At 43.3% G+C, this 21,513-nt stretch overlaps 4 protein-coding genes across 18 annotated transcripts in view; 1 reads left to right on the top strand and 3 right to left on the bottom strand.

Annotated features, from left to right (window-relative positions):
- Window positions 1-3,838: 3,838 nt before the first annotated feature.
- LOC6546017 (probable insulin-like peptide 2) lies at window positions 3,839-4,586 on the bottom strand. Its single transcript, XM_001972193.3, has 2 exons — window positions 4,352-4,586; window positions 3,839-4,272 (listed from the first exon to the last, which is right to left on the bottom strand). Exons 1-2 carry the CDS (start codon window positions 4,512-4,514, stop codon window positions 4,022-4,024), a joined length of 414 nt encoding a protein of 137 aa, XP_001972229.1. The 5' UTR covers window positions 4,515-4,586; the 3' UTR covers window positions 3,839-4,021.
- A 683-nt stretch (window positions 4,587-5,269) lies between these two features.
- Window positions 5,270-5,819, bottom strand: LOC6546016 (probable insulin-like peptide 1). Its single transcript, XM_001972192.3, has one exon. The coding sequence runs from the start codon at window positions 5,812-5,814 to the stop codon at window positions 5,359-5,361; it is 456 nt and encodes a 151-aa protein (XP_001972228.1). The 5' UTR covers window positions 5,815-5,819; the 3' UTR covers window positions 5,270-5,358.
- A 787-nt stretch (window positions 5,820-6,606) lies between these two features.
- On the top strand, window positions 6,607-16,095 carry LOC6546107 (titin). Of its 4 annotated transcripts, XM_026977361.1 has the most exons (9): window positions 6,607-6,876; window positions 9,354-9,505; window positions 10,081-10,563; window positions 10,690-10,924; window positions 11,140-11,737; window positions 11,860-12,068; window positions 14,770-14,825; window positions 15,042-15,074; window positions 15,262-15,788. In XM_026977361.1, exons 1-9 carry the CDS (start codon window positions 6,778-6,780, stop codon window positions 15,428-15,430), a joined length of 2,034 nt encoding a protein of 677 aa, XP_026833162.1. In that variant the 5' UTR covers window positions 6,607-6,777; the 3' UTR covers window positions 15,431-15,788. The 4 variants fall into 4 exon arrangements, with proteins under 4 accessions (XP_026833162.1, XP_015013221.1, XP_001972227.2 ...); XM_015157735.1 differs by lacking the exons at window positions 14,770-14,825; window positions 15,042-15,074 and adding an exon at window positions 13,389-13,606 and having other exon boundaries at window positions 15,262-16,095; XM_001972191.3 differs by lacking the exons at window positions 14,770-14,825; window positions 15,042-15,074 and adding an exon at window positions 13,389-13,606 and having other exon boundaries at window positions 10,675-10,924.
- Window positions 16,096-17,971: 1,876 nt separating this feature from the next.
- LOC6546106 (anion exchange protein 3) overlaps window positions 17,972-21,513 on the bottom strand; it is a 22,346-nt gene continuing 18,804 nt past the window's right edge. For 7 of the 12 annotated variants that reach the window (XM_026976725.1, XM_015158406.2, XM_015158403.2 and 4 more), the window contains 5 exons: window positions 21,243-21,440; window positions 19,422-21,175; window positions 19,160-19,354; window positions 18,870-19,098; window positions 17,972-18,809 (listed from right to left, as the gene is read on the bottom strand). In XM_026976725.1, coding sequence (XP_026832526.1) covers window positions 18,735-18,809; window positions 18,870-19,098; window positions 19,160-19,354; window positions 19,422-21,175; window positions 21,243-21,440 — 2,451 coding nt within the window. In that variant the 3' untranslated portion in view covers window positions 17,972-18,734. The remainder of the gene's footprint in view (window positions 18,810-18,869; window positions 19,099-19,159; window positions 19,355-19,421; window positions 21,176-21,242; window positions 21,441-21,513) is intronic. The other 5 variants (XM_026976726.1, XM_026976724.1, XM_026976723.1 and 2 more) reach the window with 1 other exon arrangement.

Raw genomic sequence — 21,513 nt, 5'->3', positions numbered from 1 at the left:
TTTATTTGCATAACTTACGTTCCTTGCACGTATGACTGTATCTGCGTAATTTTGAAGATCTACGTGAATCGTGTTGATTTAGTATCTTTGAGCTATTTATTATTTCCTTATTTCAAAATGTTTTTGAAATTTTAAAAATATTTGTTTTGCTATATAAAATCTGTACCGCAAGTACAAATACTATTTTAAAAACTAAAAGTAAGCCGTTTTTTTTTTGAGATTTCAGCACTTTCTTCTTTTCAATGAACTTTCTTTTTTTTCGTTCCCAATGAATAAAGTTTTAATTGAAAAATAATGGATAATTTGAGTTATGGAATTTGGAACTTCACCCTTGCGAAATTTTTAAATTCTTTTGAATGTCTACATCAGAAAACTTACAAAAAAATTTAAAAAAAAATAATTTTTAAATTTAAACGCAGATTTTTAGAGAATTACACCAGAAACATTTAGAGGTATGCCACTTCAAAATCCGATCAGGATAAGTTGAGTTATGGAGTTTAGAACTCCAGCCATAGGGCATTTTTTGATTTTTGTGAATTTCTATATCATACACCGAAAAAATTAAAAAAAAAATTAAAAAAAAAAAATTTTTTTATTTAAATGCAGATTTTTAGAGAATTGCGCCAGAATCATTTAGAGGTATGCCACTTCAAAATCCGATTAGGATAAGTTGAGTTATGGAGTTTAGAACTTCAGCCATGAGGCATTTTTTGATTTTTGTGAATACACCGGAAAAATTACAAAAAAATTAAAAAAAATAAAATTTTTTTATTTAAATGCAGATTTTTAGAGAATTACTCCAGAAACATTTAGAGGTATGCCACTTCAAAATCCGATCAGGATAAGTTGAGTTATGGAGTTTAGAACTTCAGCTATGAGGCATTTTTTGATTTTTGTGAATTTCTACAACATCATACACCGGAAAAATTACAAAAAAATGAAAAAAAAAATAATTTTTAAATTTAAACGCAGATTTTTACAGAATTACACCAGAATCATTTAGAGGTATGCCACTTTAAAATCCGATTAGGATAAGTTGAGTTATGGAGTTTGGAACTTCAGCCATGAGGCATTTTTTGATTTTTGTGAATTTCTACATCATACACCGGAAAAATTACAAAAAAAATTAAAAAAAAATTTTTTTTTTAATTTAAATGCAGATTTTTAGAGAATTACACCAGAATCATTTAGAGGTATGCCACTTTAAAATCCGAATAGGATAAGTTGAGTTATGGAGTTTGGAACTTCAGCCATGAGGCATTTTTTGATTTTTGTGAATTTCTACAATATCATCACCGGAAAAATTACAAAAAAATTAAAAAAAAAAAATTTTTATTTTAAATGCAGATTTTTAGAGAATTACACCAGAAACATTTAGAGGTATGCCACTTCAAAATCCGATTAGGATAAGTTGAGTTATGGAGTTTAGAACTCCAGCCATAGGGCATTTTTTGATTTTTGTGAATTTCTACAACATCGAACAGCAGAAAAATTACAAAAAAATTAAAAAAAAATTTTTTTTTAATTTAAATGCAGATTTTTAGAGAATTACACCAGAATCATTTAGAGGTATGCCACTTCAAAATCCGATTAGGATAAGTTGAGTTATGGAGTTTAGAACTTCAGCCATGAGGCATTTTTTGATTTTTGTGATTTTCTACAACATCATACACCGAAAAAATTACAAAAAAATGAAAAAACAAATAATTTTTAAATTTAAACGCAGATTTTTAGAGAATTACACCAGAAACATTTAGAGGTATGCCACTTCAAAATCCGATCAGGATAAGTTGAGTTATGGAGTTTAGAACTCCAGCCATAGGGCATTTTTTGATTTTTGTGAATTTCTACATCATACACCGAAAAAATTAAAAAAAAAATTAAAAAAAAAAAAATTTTTTTATTTAAATGCAGATTTTTAGAGAATTGCGCCAGAATCATTTAGAGGTATGCCACTTCAAAATCCGATTAGGATAAGTTGAGTTATGGAGTTTAGAACTTCAGCCATGAGGCATTTTTTGATTTTTGTGAATTTCTACAATATCATACACCGGAAAAATTACAAAAAAATTAAAAAAAATAAAATTTTTTTATTTAAATGCAGATTTTTAGAGAATTACTCCAGAAACATTTAGAGGTATGCCACTTCAAAATCCGATCAGGATAAGTTGAGTTATGGAGTTTAGAACTTCAGCTATGAGGCATTTTTTGATTTTTGTGAATTTCTACAACATCATACACCGGAAAAATTACAAAAAAATGAAAAAAAAAATAATTTTTAAATTTAAACGCAGATTTTTACAGAATTACACCAGAATCATTTAGAGGTATGCCACTTTAAAATCCGATTAGGATAATTTGAGTTATGGAGTTTGGAACTTCAGCCATGAGGCATTTTTTGATTTTTGTGAATTTCTACATCATACACCGGAAAAATTACAAAAAAAATTAAAAAAAAAATTTTTTTTTAATTTAAATGCAGATTTTTAGAGAATTACACCAGAATCATTTAGAGGTATGCCACTTTAAAATCCGAATAGGATAAGTTGAGTTATGGAGTTTGGAACTTCAGCCATGAGGCATTTTTTGATTTTTGTGAATTTCTACAATATCATACACCGGAAAAATTACAAAAAAATGAAAAAAAAAATTATTTTTAAATTTAAACGCAGATTTTTAGAGAATTATACCAGAAACATTTAGAGGTATGCCACTGCAAAATCCGATTAGGATAAGTTGAGTTATGGAGTTTAGAACTTCAGCAATGAGGCATTTTTTGATTTTTGTGAATTTCTACAATATCATACACCGAAAAAATTAAAAAAAAATTTAAAAAAAAAAAAAATTTTATTTAAATGCATATTTTTAGAGAATTGCGCCAGAACCATTTAGAGGTATGCCACTTCAAAATCCGATCAGGATAAGTTGAGTTATGGAGTTTAGAACTCCAGCCATAGGGTATTTTTTGATTTTTGTGAATTTCTACAACATCATACACCGGAAAAATTACAAAAAAAATTAAAAAAAAATTTTTTTTTTAATTTAAATGCAGATTTTTAGAGAATTACACCAGAATCATTTAGAGGTATGCCACTTCAAAATCCGATCAGGATAAGTTGAGTTATGGAGTTTAGAACTCCAGCCATAGGGCATTTTTTGATTTTTGTGAATTTCTACATCATACACCGAAAAAATTAAAAAAAAAATTTAAAAAAAAAAAATTTTTTTATTTAAATGCAGATTTTTAGAGAATTGCGCCAGAATCATTTAGAGGTATGCCACTTCAAAATCCGATTAGGATAAGTTGAGTTATGGAGTTTAGAACTTCAGCCATGAGGCATTTTTTGATTTTTGTGAATTTCTACAACATCATACACCGGAAAAATTACAAAAAAATGAAAAAAAAAATAATTTTTAAATTTAAACGCAGATTTTTACAGAATTACACCAGAATCATTTAGAGGTATGCCACTTTAAAATCCGATTAGGATAAGTTGAGTTATGGAGTTTAGAACTTCAGCAATGAGGCATTTTTTGATTTTTGTGAATTTCTACATCATACACCGAAAAAATTAAAAAAAAATTAAAAAAAAAAAAAAATTTTATTTAAATGCATATTTTTAGAGAATTGCGCCAGAACCATTTAGAGGTATGCCACTTCAAAATCCGATCAGGATAAGTTGAGTTATGGAGTTTGGAACTTCAGCCTTGGAACATTGGAACGGGTGTAAAAATATCCAAGTAGTTTTAAATGATACTTGTTGTGTTCTGTAAATATAATGATAGTAATAAATTCAACGTCCCAAATGAAGAATAATGTGCAGTTTCAGCAGAATTTGCTATTGTATGCAAAGCTTAAAGCAGAATATATATTTCCTTCGTTTCATTCATAAAGAGTAACATGCAACAAGCTATAAAAACATCGATTGTGGTATAAATGCACATGGTTGGTTTGGAACCAGATCCAGAGATGATCGCGTCGAGCAGGTGCGCTAGGGAAAAGATCTTCACATCAGGAGGCCTAATTTCTGACTACGGAGCAGTATTCCAGCAGGGTCGTCCTATCACAGGACTTCTTGCAGCACCTCTCCACGATTCCTTGCCTTTGGCGAGTGCGTCTTCGGATTTCTGCCAGGGAATTGAGGACACCCCCAAGATAATTGCCGGGAAAGAGGGCATTTCGCAGCGGCTCCGAGATCGAGTTGTCCTCCTCCTCAAACTCCTGCACGAACTGCAGCGGATTGAGAGCGTCCAGATCGCTGTCGGCACCGGCTGCGAAATATCATGGATACAATGTGGATGTCGACCTAGCAAGGCCAGCAGGAGGATCTCCAATCTGGTAAGAACTTACGCATGGCGCGCTTGTGTGGAATCACGGAGTTATACTGCTCGCACACCATACTCAGCACCTCGTTGAGCTTTTCACTGCAGAGGGTTCCTTGGGCCAACTTCACCGTGGAGCTGGCCAGCAAAATCACAGCCACCATCGAGATGAGGGACAAGGTCTTGCACATGGTTATGGGTTTAGTGCTTGGGCTGCTTAACGATCGAATGGATTAAGTTGGGTCGAGCCGGGTCGGAAGCTAACTGATGTTGGTTGGCCCAAAGTAACTGGCTTATATACTGCTCCGCTCCTAAGGAACTTAAACTGGGTCTGGGTCTGGGTCGGGGCCGGGTTAGGGTCTGGATCCCACACACATGTTATCCTCAAAAGTCAGGTTGTCAAATTGTGTTAGGATGCGATGAGTGCATTTCGGAGTTGGCTCTTCTCTCTAACGCCTGGCTAAACTCATTCAATGTCAAAGCTGACTTATGCAAATGGCTATTGGAAAATTGTGGGTGGTTTGCTGGGGGGCAGGAAGGGGAACGGAAGGGCTTTGTGGGCGTTTTGCTGTCAGCCAATTAAACAATTTATGTATAAACAGCCAGGCCGTGCTAAGCCCTGCATTTATGAATACCAAATGAGTCCTTGGTCTCCAAGTTCCCTCGACTCCTCCCGTTTTTCCACCTCCATTCTTAACCTATACTTACCAATCCGCGCCTGGGCGCCCGGCAGGCCGGAGTAGGCCATCAAGCACCAGAGCCAGCTGATTGGAGCCAGCAGCATCCTGACAACGATTTACGCCTCCTTGGAACTTTTCCTTTGACTGTCTTGTCCTTGCCGCTCACACAAATTCTTCTTTTTGCACTGTCTACTTTTATTCATTAGTCAAAGTTGGTGCTGCATAAATAAGCGATTACGAATTGGATTACGAATGCTATTGGGGCACGGGTGTACATGTGTATGTGGGAATGCCATGTTCAAGGGTACGTATGTGTATGCATGTGGGTAATGAGTGGGTGGGTGGGCCAAGCGTCCTATTTCGGTAGACAGTAAGTGGCTAACTCCTCGTAGCTGCAGGACTTGACGCAGCACTCGTCGTAGACGCCGCCGGTCAGGTGTCTCCTGTGGCGACGTGTCTTGATCAGGACCTCGGATCCGTACAGATTGGTCAGCAGCGGACTGAAGGAGTAGCCCGCCCCGTCCAGTGTTTGCCACATGCCATCATCATCATCGTCCCCTTGCACGTCGTTGTTGCTGGCCAGCAGGCTTCCACGTTTCCTTGGCAGCGTATTAAAGCCATTGGAACACACCACATCCATGGCATCGGACAGTGCGGGGCCGCAGAGCTTGTGGTTCCCGGGGGGCAGCAACTGGTGAGCAGTGCCACCACCTGGCGTGGCCATTGCCATTGAGGCGGTGAGTATGGCTGCGATTAGCAGCGACTGGAGCCGGCGGCCCTGAGCAACTGCACCGTTGTGCTGGCTAAACATCTTCGATCTGCAGCGGATGCTCTGGGCTGCAAGTGGTATTTATACCACTAAATCGAATGCTAGCTGATGCAGTTCAATGGCCTCTTTTGCAGTCTGGCATTGCAGTGGCAGCAGCAAACCCCACGGGCATGCCAACTGGATGTCCTTTGACCACCCATGTTTTGGGTGAGGCTTCCCCTATAATTGCAAGCTCTATTTCTAGCTCTTCTCCCAATTTCGATGGCAAAGCGGTGCACTGCTGTTTTGGTACTTGGAGTACTGGATTTCCAGGAAATAGGCCAAGAAGTTGTACTGCCAACTTGTGCAATCCACTGTCCTTAAATCTTATTTAGCTCCTAACTTCTTTTTTGTAATATAGTAACACTTATAATGTATGCTGTTCGAAATTCGATAATTCTGTTTGAAATATTGCGAAGCTCCAAGGGAGTTGCATTCCGCTTCTTCGAGCATAGTTCTCAGTGTAGTCACCGCCAAAATTCCGCCCACTGCAAAGGCATAACCCGTTCGCCCAATCTGTTACATTGCCGCTAAGAGGCTCTGACTGCTGTCGATTGCGATTATGATTACGACCAGAAATCCGTAGGGAGGACAGGGGGACACCGAATGGGGCACGGGAACGCGGGCCGATGGCTGACAGAGTGGCAGCCTCATTAGCATGTCGTGGCCAGGAGGAAAGTATGCTTCGATGAAGCTCCTCCGGCGGCAGTGTGCGAAATCGCTCCGATCACCACCACCGCCATCGCCATCGCCATGGCCACTCGATTGTCGAGCTGCACGCACGGCGATGCCAACAGTTGGTTGCCAGTGCTGCACTCGAAACACACGCTTCTTGCCGCAAAGCGACCGCAAAGCGCCGGAAAGGCAAAGGAAAAATAAAAGAAATTGAAGAAAATTCGCGAGAGAAATCGGAGAAATCGGAAAAATCGCAACGAACGAAAAAAAGTCGGAATAAATCAAGGAACCATGGTGCTCGACATTAAGATGTGCCGATTTGATAATGTGCCCTGGGGCTTTCGTCTGGTGGGCGGGGCGGACTACGACTATCCGCTGACGGTGGTTAAGGTTAGGCCCGATTCGGGAAAAGAACGAAATCTATATGGGTTCCCCTCGTCAACGCCCCAACTCTTTCACCTGGCTGCTGGCCACATACCTGTGGAACTGATGCTCAGCATGTACCTACTGGATTAACTCGATGCGCTCGAATCAGATACTTTTTTGATTTTGTTCGATTGCAATTACGTAACGCGATGCGTGTGTGTCCATTCGGATTTGCTGCATTGGCAAATTAGTTAATTAAAGTAATTCCTCTCGCTTTTGTTTATCTAATCGACAGGGCCATGCATTTGCCGCTAATGAGCCGCATAATGGCAGCGGCAATAAACTTATTCAAATTTTAATTGTGTTTCGCTGGCAGTTGGGCCTTTGTTTGTGCATAAATTGCATTTGGCCACTCGCATTTTGTAACATTGTGTTGACAATCGCCACCAACAACAATAACAGAAATGCAATACAACAACATCGGCGTAAATCCAACACAAATGCGATTTTTAATTGGCAAACTGCTAAATGCATAAAACAAATGACCGAAATGCGAGGGGCGCTTAAAAGTCCCAACCCTTCGATATGAATAAATCAATTTAAGCCGCAGAGTCAAGGAAGAGGCCATAAATTGCTTTTGACTTTTTGGTTTTTTGCTTTACATACATAAATTATGCCACGAGTTATTTTAAATTGCGATCAATTTATAATATGCTGCATTATTTGCATGGTGCTTCGGGCTATATATAAATGATATAAAAATGCGCAAAATTAGGAAGTTTATTGTAAATGAATTATTAACTTCACAAATTCACAGATGGCAAAAAATCCGCAAAAATATCAACTTGCTTAACTTATTTCTTTTTGATTTATGATTGATTTTCTGATTCTTTTTCCTCTTTTAAATAATCCTGCCCACATGTAAGCGACTTAAAAAGCACATCCTTTGACTTTAAGGCATGGGTCAACACACCTCCACATATTGGCTCTGCAAACACTAAACAATCCTTGGTAATCTTTTGAGAAACCACTGTTTACTCTACCACTCCTCACCACGCTGCTTGCCACATACAGTCTGGTACATAGATGTATAGCCCAGCTAAGCCCTAAGCCTCTGTGTTCTATAAATATTCGCAACCTCCGACGATGGCGAGTGCTTTTTGCCTGCGATTTCACCGCTGGAAATTGACTCCACCATAAGTGAAATGCAAGTGGCCCCTGGGTGAGAAAGCAAAGACCCTCGACTTGGTTGGGTGAAATCCTCCTCCTCCTCCTCCTCCTCCTGCTTTTGCCAACCACTTTTTTGCAGTATTTGCATTACTAAGTCCTCCTGGCAGTTGGTGTCGTGACTTTCTGGTTATGAAGCCCGCTTTTCCATAACGGAAACGAAAACAATGGCGTTTATTTGCCCACGAAGTGTTACAAAACTGCCTGAATTACACAATGAAATGCGGTGGACCGCGCATTTTCTAAGATATTGCGCATTTTGAAGGCGAAACATAATTCACTCATAACTATTAGTTTGATGAAACTCATTTCGTACAAAGTGTCAAAGGCATTTTAAATGAATACCTACAATTTATGTGCTCAATTTGCGCCAATTTGTCTGTACTTTATTACCCACAAAAGCCATAAAGCTTATATTGTATTTAGTTGTTATTGCTTTAACAACTTTTTCACTTTGATTTATAGAGGCGAAAATAAATGCTGGCAAATGCAAATTTTAAAATGATATTCTCTTACACGGTCATTTTGAAACATTTCCGGAATATAAATGTGGTAGTTTCCTAAACTATAAATTGTATTATAAAATTCAAATGATTAGTCCACTGGGTATTTCATTTTAAAAATGACATTTTGTAACTTTTGTGAACTTATGTTGGCCTAAAAAGTTTCAGTAAACGCACATTTGTTTTTTAAGCCGTTTGAAAATGCTACAACTGCTGCAGATTGGAATTGGATATTCCTGCAAACTAATCCCATCTTAATTAGTCTGTAAATTGGAACTCTGTGTATCTGTGGAGGCATCATTTAGCACATCCATTGCCAACCGGCGAAACAATGCAATATTTTGAGTGGTTAGACATGGCTAATTCCACTTGACTCGCCTAACTGAAGTGTCGTTAATGAGCTGCCACTTCTTCTCGAGCACCCCTCGTTCTGAGCCCCCAGCCCCCCAACCCCGTAACCCCCCTCCACTTGGGCATTGTCTTCGGATCTCTTGGATGTGCGTGATTGTATGATTGTGTGCTCGGAGCTCTGGGCCTGCTGGTCTTTGTTTTGTTGACATTTGGCGCGCGTTTTATTTTTATTCACTTAGCACGCGACGTCGCCGTTGGCGGCTAATAGAAATTCTGCCATTATCGCATTGCATCCCATATCCCATTGTATCTCGGCTGTCTTGGCCTCGTACCCATTCTATCAGCACATCCGCATCTGAATCGAGCGGTATCTAGGCACAGGCATTTAGATCTAAACATGTCCACATGCTCCAACGATAGGTGACCGAGGGCAGCATTGCTGACGAGGCTGGACTCCGGGTCGAGGACATCATCGTGCGCATCAATGACACGGCTGCCACGCCCCTCACCCACGACGCGGCCCACCGCCTCATCATGAGCAGCGGCAGCGTCTTCTACTTTGGCGTCTACCGGTGAGCTGCCCTTCCCTTCCCTTCCCCTCCACACCATTCCATTCCATTCTTTTCCTGCTCGTGGTCGTCCTCGTCCTCGCCCTTGTCCGGTTCCTTCGCTACGGCTCTTTGTGTCCCCTCCACCGAGGACCATTTATCACAGCTGAGCGGTCCAACATCCCAAGAACGTTTCCTTATACCCTTGCTGAAGGTAATATACTCGCACTTGTACGTCCGCGGGAGTGGAATGGAAAAAATAATGACAAATTTTCATGGTTCAAGACAAAAGATTCCTGAGTAAGACAAAATTTCTTGGAAATATTTAATGAATGAAATACATTTACAAGAGCAAAATCTCTATAGTGAAGGTACACAAGAAACTATGATCGAAAACACATCGTCCGTAGATGTACCCTCCATTTTAGAAGCAAGTTATTTTGTTTGAAATAATTTTGTATTCCAACTTTTCCGAGTTCTGAATAATTAATCTTAGAGTGTCGCTGAAACTAGTGCTCCATCGCAGGTATTGCACGTGGCGGAATTAATTCCTATGTTCATAAATTCTGGTCACTTTTTGGCCACGGATTCACTTGCAGGGAGCACGAGGAGGACGCTTACGAGTGCCTAAGGAAGTTTCCCACGAGCGAGGGTTCGTTGACCAAGTCACCAATGCCAACCATTTCACCATCGCCGACTCCATCGCTGTCCCAGTTGACGGAAACCACAAATGCCCGAACTCCGGAACCGGAGCCACTCGTCCCGCCACCCCAGGAATTCGCTGCTGCGACTACTGCGGCTCCTGCTGTGGAAGTGGACGTGGATGTGGATGTCCTGGCGGAATGTCGCCCAGCCGTGTCGGAAGTGCATTCGGAAGAGAATCGCGGGGATGTGGATGTGCATGATGCACCAGCCCAGGCAGAAGATGGAGCCCTTCCCATCGAGAGTCTCTACTTGCCGGATTTGCCCGATCGTCCGTGCTCGGCGCTGTCCGAAAGGCAGGAAATTAAGCTGGTGGAGGAGGAAATTGCTGCCGTGCTGTCCGGCGAGTCTGAGGTGCTCAAGGAGCACAATGTCCTCGGGTGCGTACCAATCAATTTAAGCCCATTTCGCCCGCCAGCACCCTTGAGAAGACTTCCCTATTTATGGGCATGCGTTAGGGACGAGTTCTTTTAACCACTTTCATATGATAGCGTCAATTTCTATAGGATCTTCCCCAAGCCGGGCGTCTGCATGTCCAGCGATGTCCTGCGCTCCCTCAACGAGGAGGTGACCAAGACCAAGCTGGAGAAGGACAAGGAGAACCGCCAGTGGTCCACCTTCCTGCAGCGCCCCAATCGCCCCGTTCCCAAGAGCAAGCAATCCCTGGAGGCGGAACGCCGAGCTGCCAATGCCTACAAGGTGACGATTGTTAAGTCGGCGCCTCGGGAAAAGTCGCCAATGGTGAGTGGTCGAATGTACTTGGAGAAAAACTGCCGAGTCAAGATTAATATTGGGCCAAAATTGGGGCCACCAATCAAGAGCTCCGCTGCAAAGCTTGCACTTAAAAGTTTTGAAAAAGTTCCTTAGCTTAAAATCGTGGCTATTTGGCAGGTCTTTTCTCTGACTGCATAATTTGCTGTCCGGATCAAAAGTTAATTTGTGTTTACGTGTGACAGCCGGAAGCTAAGCCGGCGCCAAAGGAAGCCACGCCACCCAAGGAGGAGCAGAAGAAGGAGGAGGATCCAGTGGTGGTGGAGGTGGTGGAGCCCGAACCGGAGCCCGAAAAGGATGACGAACCACTGCCCACGGACAGCGAGGTGCCGAATTTGGAGCAACTTCCCGAGAGCGAGTTGCCGGACGAGCAGCCAGAGAAGGGTGATGCACCCAAGGAGGTTTGCGAACCGGAAGTGGTTATCCAAACAGAACCAGGCTCACCCGACGGCACCACAGCTGCCGAGGGTCCAGCAGGAGCAACCCCACCGGCGGAACCAATTACTCCGCTGCCAGTTAAAAGCGAGGAGGAATTGGCCCTGGAGCGCCAGTTGGCAGATGTGCAGCGACAACTGGCCGCCCTCTCGTCACTGCCCTCCACCATTCAGTCCACCCTAGATGCGGTGACCAAACAGCTGGCCGAATTGCTGCCCACCTTTAAGCTGCAGCAGCAGGAGAAGCAGGAGCAGCAGTTGCCGCAAATCGATGAAAACCCGGGCAGCGAGGAGCAGGTTGAGGAAGGGGTGACCACCATCAACGCCGCAGGCGAAGCAGAGGATGCAGGTGCAAAAAACTATGCCCAGGTCGACAGTAATTAAATTTTTCTAATGCCGCACTTTTGCGTATATCCTTTGCACCAAATCAACCCCCTCCCCCGTTCTACCCACTTGCCGAATGTCCTGCAGGCCAGGACATATCCATATCTGGAAGTGACAACCCACCGGAGGGGCCATGTGAGAGTAATGAGGATAGATGCGATGCCAATGACCGGAAAGTGGCGGAAATATCGCGCTCCACTGACGACAATCGCCTGGCCAAGGACAAGAAAAATGATCTGGATCAGGAGCAGGAGCAGGAACTGCTGTCCGAGGAGCAGAGCTTCAAGAAGCAGAAGGTAAGCACGAGACACACAACTGGCCTTGGCAGCCATGGCCACGGCGAAATAAAATCCCTGGCAAGGCAGTTAATGTAATTAGGCTGTCATGAGTTGGGTCTAGCTGGTTTTAATGTCCTTGGATCCGGGTCCGTCCGGGTCCGTCCGCTTTGCCTACCTGCAACTTGGTCCGGTGCTAAACTATTTAGAGCAAGGATTAGGCCGCCTGCTTTATGGGAAATGTTCCATTGTCTCAGTGATGTGGCAGAAATAAGTATTCCGCCAGCTGCCCTATAGTGGATTATTCGCCTCGGAGATGATTTGCTAGAGGATTTGCTATACCTTGATTATATATTAATACATGCTGATGGAATTTATATTGGCAAAGTTAGGAAGGGCTGAAAAGCGCGAGCTAATGAGATGTTAATTTGGAAATATTATTACTTGTTGATGGAATTTAGATTGGGCAAGTTGAGAAGCTCACGAACAACAGGATATGCCTCTGCCGGAAGTAACCTAATTTTGGATATCGAATAATTCATGAAACTTTTCATTAAACTGCTTCATTTATTTATTTCAAGAGGACACTAAAGCGAAGACATCCACACAGTTTATGATCTCCAAACAAGAACATTTAAGATTTAGAGAGTGTGCCAGCTCAGAGTGTTTTCCTTCATTAGTTAGCTGTCTTTGAGGTCCAACCAGTCCAGAATATACTCGACTTTCTGATTTATTTCTATTGCGATAGCAGCTTAAGTTTGTATAAAGCAGTCCTCTCAGCCTGATAAAAACATGAAGGACATTCTGCAAGGCATCAAACTATTCGGTTGAGTTCCGAAGTCAGTTTTTATCCCGGAATGCTTTGAGCTATATTATCCAGCTGCGGGCAGCTGGACCTGCTCCACCGAGAGCTGGCTTCTGTGGAGCTGGATCCCCCATGCCCGTGTCCGTGTCCACAAATCAAATTAACTAAAATGCCATTTGGTTTTTGTCTTTTTCTACTTGCAGCATAATGTGCGCTTCCAAACGTAGTTAGTTAGCTTTAATCGAGTTTAAATTTTGATAAATTGCCAACAGCCAACAGCAAGTTATTTGTAGCGTTGTGCCCAAGATGGTTATCTCTAGTTTGAAAAATAAAGCCCTTTGCAGCGGCAGGGGAAAAATGCAGAAACCAAAAGACAATTAGTAGGCACCAAGTGGAAAGCCCTTCAACAATGTTTCGTCTCCTTTCGTCTTTTTGCTACCCATCTCTACCATGGTCCTCATATTCATTTTTTTTTGTTCCTTCTGAAAACACCGTGGGTGTGTGCACTTTTCCGCCCGTCTGTTTGGCTTGGCTAGAGACACGATGTCATTGAGGAGCTCGAGGAGCATTTGGTGCGCAAAAACAATCCCCGGCGGTCGAAGCGGGCCTTTGGGCCACTGGTCCCATCCTCGGAGCGTCCGTTGGTCCTTCCCGGCGGACGGCGCTGGTACCGTCCCAAGGATGCCTACAACGATGAGTTCATTGCCGAGACCCTGAGCGCCCAGGCGGAGCTCATCACGGGCAGCACTCTCGGGTGGGTAGCCCCATCCCAATCCTCCCATCTCCACACCACCCCCTATGCATATACCACCCTACTTATTGCGGCTAGTTGGCCATGTTTGACCATGTTTGCCGTGGTCAGGCTGCGCCTCTGTCCTCGTCTCACATCTCATCTCATATCATCGCTCTGTCCGCAGAGCAGACACTCGCACCGAGAAAAACTACACCAAAAAAGTGTCCATCTTTTCTTTCAGTTTTTCGCTTCTGATATATTCAGTCTGCAAATTTAAGGCATAGAATTCTTGACGTTTTCTGTGGTCAAGGCAGATAACTTGTTGGTAATTGTAATAAGACTGTTGTTTTTAGTTTAATATTTTTCCCAGACTTTCTGGCTGTCAAGTAACAAACTTCGAAACTGAAGGCAAAAATTTGATTTTAAATTGGCCGGAAGAAACATACTACACTTAAATACTGCTAGTAGTAAAATTCGTATGTCTGAACATATTTAACAAGGAACTTTTAAGGGAATTCCACATGTAATTATCTGCTGAGGTGCTTGAAAAAAATGTAGCTCTAAAGCTTTTAAATACCCTGTGAAACTGTCAGTGTCTACACATGATGGATACAGTTTTGGTGATGGTTTTCCACAGTGGCCCCGCATCCACCTCACTTCACCCATAACGCCAGCTCAACCGAGGCATTCATTTTCTTCACTTCTTCACTTTTCCATGGCATGGAACATGGAACTCCATGGCTCCAACTCTTTACATCGTCCCATGCACCATAAATTTGCGCATTAGCAGCTGTCCATACGAGAGTCCGTTGCTGGGCTACGATTCCAGGTAGTGTTTCATTTGGATCGGCTGCCATGTACTGGTAACCATATACGATATGTGGTACATGCGTAGCACCTAGCACTGCTCATTATAATTATCGTTGGCATTATCGTTAGCATTATGAGACCCATTGTGCCCGTTGGCACCTTCAACCCGACTTTCATCCTGATTCGCATCCGCATCCCCATTCGCATTCGCATTCGCATCCCCATCTGTCCATCCGCCTGTGTGTCTTGTCACAAGGCCTGCAGTTGATTTGACTTTCCTTCTGCGTTCCGGTTGAGTTCTTTATGCATGCCGCCTTTGCTCTTGCTCTGGATATCTTTTCTCCTTGCTCTCTGCCTTTTGATTTTCATTGTAGATTGCATTTTGGAATCGTTTGTTCAATGGCGAGCATATAACACGCCAGCGCTTCAGGTAAGTTTTTCATCCCCATCCACATTGCAATCCTGAGTCCCCATCCGAATCCATCCCAATCCCACGGATTCTACGAACTTCTCCCGCTCCCCCACTTCTCGACTCTTTAATGAGGCTAACAACTTCTCTTTTGCTTTTGCTGTGCTGTGTGTATTTGCCCGCCCTTGTCTTGTACTTAACCAATGGGGGAAAAACGGACTGCTCCGGATCCACCAGGGAGCTGCAGGGTCTCGGCCTGACCATGCAAAAGTAAGTTGTCACATTGGACGTTTTCTTATGTTCTCCGGTTCATTGCATGCATATGTACGCTGCTTTTTCGTCCCGGGAGCACTGCATTCCATTCCATATCCAACCCCCAATCCCCCCCAGCTCACCCCCTTTAAGTTGCAGCACTCTTGCAATTCCAATTTAACGGCGGCTCCTTGGCCATTCGCAGGGTCAACTTCATGAAGTACCAGAAGCCGGAGCGCAAAATCGATCTGAATCGCAGCGAGGTGTACAAGTATCTCAATCCGCATCTGGACAGGGCGCCCGTGCGCGGCATCGAGGTGCGTGCTCCTCTGGTGGCCGCCGAGTCGGACATTCGCCAGTCACTGCAGTCGTAGGAGTGGCAGGATGCAGCACCTCCATACCCGAATGTTCAACAACAGGGCCACTCCCCGAATCTCAAGTTAATCCCATAGGTACACAGAGCAAAAACTAATGGCACATCACATTTTTGATGGGATTTCACGAACAAGTCCTTGTATTTGGCAGAGAGGCGTTTGGACAGCTTTCAGTTTTGATAAATGGTAAAAAATTGATTCAGATGCTCATCTGACAAGCATCAACATTTTTAGCAAGAGAGAATATTGATTGCGTTTTAAATATATTTATCCAATTATTACCAAATGTTTGAACATGTTTTGGATGTCGTAAGCGCCATTTCTTTATAAATCGGTAGTTCAGACGTAGGTCAATTTCTTTTGTATTTGCCTTTACATTAACAGCCAATCAATCATCCCTAAGGAAAATCTATAAAAAATAAATGAGATCAGTGCAAGTGCGCTTAAAATATGTCACCTGCTGAATTCAAGTTCAAGAACTGTACTAAATCACATATTATCTTGATGTCGAAAACGCCTTTCTGCTGATTTTCAAAATGCTCAATAAACAACATATCCTAGAATAGAGAAATATATTGTCTGTTAAAATACACATAAAACCATATAATAAGAAAGCTTCAGCTCGTTTTGGAGAGGTTATTGATCCCCCGATTGAAGATTGAAATGATTGCAACATTGCAACTTGTCTCTCGATTTGATGTGCCCACTGAACTCCAAGGATGGGGATGTGTTTAGTTTGTGCGCCAAATTGGCTTGCTCCAGTGCATTCGATTATCGCTTAAGATGCTCAACGACCATGGCCATCAATATGCCAACAGAAGTCCAATTCGCTGGCATTGTCGAGCGGGTCTCCTAATGCGATATTACATAATTTGTGTGCAACAAGGCGTATGTGTAATGTGTCGTGCATTTCTGTGGCATATCCTCAGGCGCCTGGCTGTTGCAATTTTCTTTGCCACAAACACACGACTCGCGTTGCCTTTTCCCCTGTGTGTGTGTGTGTGTGTGTGAGTGTGTGTGTGTGTGCGTGTTTGTCTGCTCTGGCGCTCTAATGTTAATGTGCATGTGTATGGGTATTTGTATGTTTTTCTCGGCGCTTTGTGGGTGACAAGCTCTTCGAATTTGCATTTATTATGGCAAATGAATTGGGTGGCAACAAAAAAGTGGCAAATGACATGGCAAAATGGCAAAATGGCAAACTGGCAGCAGCAACAGAAGCAGCAAAACCACAATAAACCCGTATTTAGTTACGGCACAAGCACTCGCGCACCACAACCAAATCAAAATTGTTGTCACGTTATGATGGAAACCGGGACGAGCGGACACGGATGCGGATGCGGATACGGATGTGGATGCGATGCGTACATTTCACTTGCCCCGTGATGAGACACTTTTCTTCTTTTCTTTTCTGCCCGAAGTCGGAGCAATAAAAACGCGCCAACTTAATGCTGATTCACACGGAGTACGGCGATTCGTCAAAGGCGCGTGAGTTGGCGAGCATCTGGAGATGGCGTAGTCGTAATCCGAGGAGTGCGTGGCTCATGGACGCTCGTCTTCAACTGCCAGTAGCAACTTGTCGTTATCATTGCATTGGCCCACCAATCTGCGCTTTGAGTCGAGTTTCGGAATTTCTTTGGGACAGCTTTTCCAGTGGCCCACAGCTTTTGAGCGCTTTTCTCCCGTCATTTGAGTCCTTTTCAAGCTTTGAGCGCCAATTTCCCCCATGTGCGGGAGTCCATCTGCCGTGGGGTCTTTCGTAATGGGTTGGGGCAGGACAGGGTAGGGCAGGACCCCTTAGGTCGCGAAAGGTGAAAATGCCGGAATGTCGGAAATAAAATTAAGATTTGTTCAACTTGTTGGCTAAAAGTTTGACTCGCCTAATTTGTATGCTTAATTGCCAAGCGCCATTTACACTAAGCTGCGCGTAGCGCTTTGATGTTGATAATTCGATTGGAGTGGCATAAAAGGGTTTAGTTTTCCTTATAATTGGATATCATTTGGAATTCTCCTATCCTAGAACTAGATGTTAATAGCTCTTCAAAAATTAATGGAAGGCAGGCAGGGTTTACTATTAATAGTAATTCGAAGGCGAATCTCATAAATTAAGGCTTCCTTATTTTTTATTTGCCCCTTTTTCTTGCATAAAACAAAACAGCTTTTTAGGATTTTTAATTTTATTTGAATTTGAATAAACAATACTAGACAACAACTACTTAGAAATAAGTACAAGTTCATACATACAAGATACATAAAAATAGTTTAGGTTTGGCCTCAGCTCAACGCTGCTGCGAACGAATAATCATTGAATCGAACCATATAGTATATGCGGGTGTATATAACATAGTCATGTATAAGTACAATGTGTTTGTGTTGGTTTCTTGTGTTTTTTTTTGTTTTTTGTTTTTCAATAACCTGACTACAAGTACAAAGAAGGCAAACTTACAGCGGCCACTTCAAACGCAGAGCATTTACTTTAAAAGAAAGCCCCGGTTGAAGTGGTTAAAACGATTTTGCTATAAACAATTGTTCGTCGATCTTAAAGGGGAGGTTTTTGTGTGTGTTTGACACTAATTATCACTACGCCAGTTGAAGTTAAATAGTTTACGGGTTCCTCTAAGTTTTCCACGCTGGGATTGCTTCGATTTGATAGGTCTAAGCCAAGTTTATAATAGTTATGTGTATATGCAAATGCAATTATTGCTAATAATACATGCGAGTCTCCAACTGAGTTCATAGTTTGTTCCTCTCGTTGGTTTCTTTTGCGTGTGATGCAATCATTGTGTGACGCTCCTTTCCGTGGGAAGGATATTTGTCTAATTCTGACAAGTCAGAGGTAACGATCCTAAAGCTTGATAAACCAGCAACCGATTTTGTTGGCCTCAAAAATATGATTTTTGTTCTCCGCTCCACCAAGTCATTCTGGCTAATAATCTAATTTGTCTCTTGATTTCAGTTGCAAGTTAGGTACACGATTCCGCCTTCTTCTGCAGCTTCAACCGCTTTCAATCACAAAGTGCAGACCCCGCAAATATGTCATACAAATATGTACAATGCAATATATGCTCTGGGTTATTCAGGTGTGTGTGTAGATTTGTGTGTGGCTTGTCTCTAAATACTAATTGCAGGTAGTTCGTTAACGCTTTCACACCGCACAAATATATCGTATTTGTATTTGTATTGTTTTAGTTTTGTTTTTCCTTGCTTTTGCTGTTGCTATTGTGATTTTGTTTTTGGGCCAGCGTAAAACTTGGCTTGGCTTTAATACTTTCAATCTAACACTAATTATGCTCCCAACAGTCCAATCCTATGCTGGTAAGTTGGTTTGTTCATAGAAATCGGGCTCGTCGTCGTCGTTCTTCTTCATCTCGCTGCCATCCAGCTGAAAAAGTGCAAAACCACTAATTAAAATGTACTTAAGCCTTGATTTGAAATATATTACCGCTTGCATTTCCTCTGGATTATAGAGTTTTGTCAAATTTTGCCGTATGGGCACCATCATGATCAGGAAGAAGGGGAAGGCCAGCGAGAATTGGGACGACTTCACAGTCCAGAGGAGTACCAGGCACAGCACCTGGATGGAGGTAAATAGATGCAGCTTCCAAGGACGCAATCGCTTCACATATGATGTGGGTGGATAGTGCTTGACCGGCATGAAATACAGTCTTATTCTGTGGCACAAAAACGGTAATTATGTATATTAATATTCAAATTTGCATGCTAATCTCCTACCGTTCGAACAACTGCACTCCGCTCATGGAGGCCACCCCCATGTACAAGAAGACTCCAAAGAGCACGGCCATGGGAATCAGCCGAAGGAGCGGCGACATCAGCACCGAAAGACCAATCATCAGGCATACAAAGAATCCGGACAGGCGCTGCTCCTTAACATCAACGATCCTGGGCGATTCACCAGGAGCATGGGTGCTGTTCAACGAAATATGGAATGGAGTCTAAATAAGTCTGTTAATAATGGATGCCCATCTGAACATACCGTGACATAATGGTGACGGAGGACACATGAGTCACGGATCTCACAGTGGCGGCGCAATGCCAGGGCATTCCAAATAAGCCACAGGCACAGTTGAGCAGGCAAAGCAGCACAATATCCCAGTGGAGGCCAGAACCCTTCTTCAAGCCACGATCAGGTTTATCCACAATTAGCTCGGAGATCTGCGACTCCATAAAGATGAGGATGTAGACGAGCAGGGCAGGTATCACGCAAGCAAATGGTATCCACGTGGAGGAGGTATCGAAACCGATGTACCATCCACGCTTGGAGGGATCGCTGGGCGACAGACCCTCCGGAACCACCAGTTTCTCCGTGTACACAGCCGGCACCAGGTAGTCCACCAGCACGAAGATGGCAATGGAAATTGGTACACCGAAATCGCCGAGGGCACGACGAGCATTGCGACCCAGAAAGTGGGAATTACGGAAGAGCTTCAGGTAGTAGGCAACCACAAAGGTTGCCAATGTCAAGATGGTGCAGAATAAAGCGGTATTCGGCTGATTTTTGGGCAATGGTGGTGGACCCATTGGCATGGCCGTCGTAGAGATGTTCATTACCATCTGCGTAATATTCGCCGTAACTCCCGCTGTCGCATTGAGTAGGCTTCCATTGGTGGCATGTTCATGGGCGACCAACGTGGGCGGCGGGAGATTGTAGTCAGAAAGCAGGGGATTTTCCTTGTAGATCGAAATCAGTTTCATGAATGTTTCCACAATATAGATCAGCGTAATCAGGGCCGAGAATATCTCCTGAGTGAACCTGGTTAGTAGGCGCACATAGACACTGCCCTCGAAGGCGGATACAGTCAGGGCTATTATAATCAACCATACGCCAATGTAAACCCTCAAGGACAGGAAATCAAATTCATGTTGCGTACAGAACACCATGAGGGCTTCGTCGAAGAGCAGCAGTGGTCCGGTGGTTCCGATGATAACGAGTGGTTGGCAGGAGAGACAATGGAAGACAATGCCCACCAGGGAGCACGAGATCAGCGTCTCTGAGATACCAATCCAGCTGTTTGTCTTTGCGGAAACGAGACCACCAAATGTGATAGCCGTTGAGAGGCAAGCGAAGTACATAAAGATGGTGGCAGCCAGGGTTTCGGTGTTCAGGCCATCCAGTATGTCACTCTTGTACATGGGCATTCTGCGCTTCAGATCGTTCCTCAAACCACCCCAAAGACGTCCAGTTTTCTCCAGCGGACTTGGTTTCTTCTTCTTTCGTCCATTGTCATCATCCGAGTCGTCATCACCACCACCATCTCCTCCACCAATCGTAAATCCAATGGCTCCCAGGGTTTGCTTCTCCAGCAATGCCTTCTCCTCATCCTTGCCAATCTTAATCATCTCACTGTCTCGCTTCACCTGCAGCGCCTTGATCTTTCGCGTGCGAATCCAATCCTTCTTGGCCTTCAACTCTTCGAAGGGCAAGAGATCGTGGCGATCCCAATTACCGGGCGGCAGGACAATGGAATCGTCGAGGAACTCATTGATAGCCGATAGCAGATCCTTGCGATCATCAGCTTTGTAGGCAATGGAGTGGAAGTGCTCGTTGGCCATCAGCGTGGAGATGGAACGACCCACTTCATGGTAGTCCAAATCGAAGTTACGAGGTCCCAAGAGCACAAACATGAATCTCACTGGGACAGGAACCTCGGTCAAAGTGGGCATCAGAACACCCTCCGACAGACGCACGAAGGCAATAGTGGGCTGCTCCAGGAACTCTACGGCACCAACCTTTTGGTATTAAAGTAATTGAATGATTAGTTAGAAAAGATTAGTTAAAACAAAGACTTGGACTTACCAGCACAGTGGTGGCTTCAGCACCCGCTGGAATCCTCTTGAGGATCGTGTCATTTTGCAGCTTCTTGAGATCCTCCTGTGACGAGGAGTACATATCGTCCTTCATGTCGATCTTCAGCTCGTTGCTGCGCTTGCTGCCTCCAATCTCGGCGGCCGGCATGATCTTGATCTTCTTGTCATCCGTGCCTCCGGACAAATTCTGCGGAGCATTCGATTTCAATTTAAGTAAAGTGTAATGAAGAATGGCTAAGAATTTACAGGGGAACACAAAG

Source organism: Drosophila erecta, unplaced genomic scaffold (assembly GCF_003286155.1).
Source record: "Drosophila erecta strain 14021-0224.00,06,07 unplaced genomic scaffold, DereRS2 tig00000021-arrow-pilon, whole genome shotgun sequence".
Classification (NCBI taxonomy): Eukaryota; Metazoa; Arthropoda; class Insecta; order Diptera; family Drosophilidae; genus Drosophila; species Drosophila erecta.
This window is presented reverse-complemented; position numbering and strand designations above follow the sequence as displayed.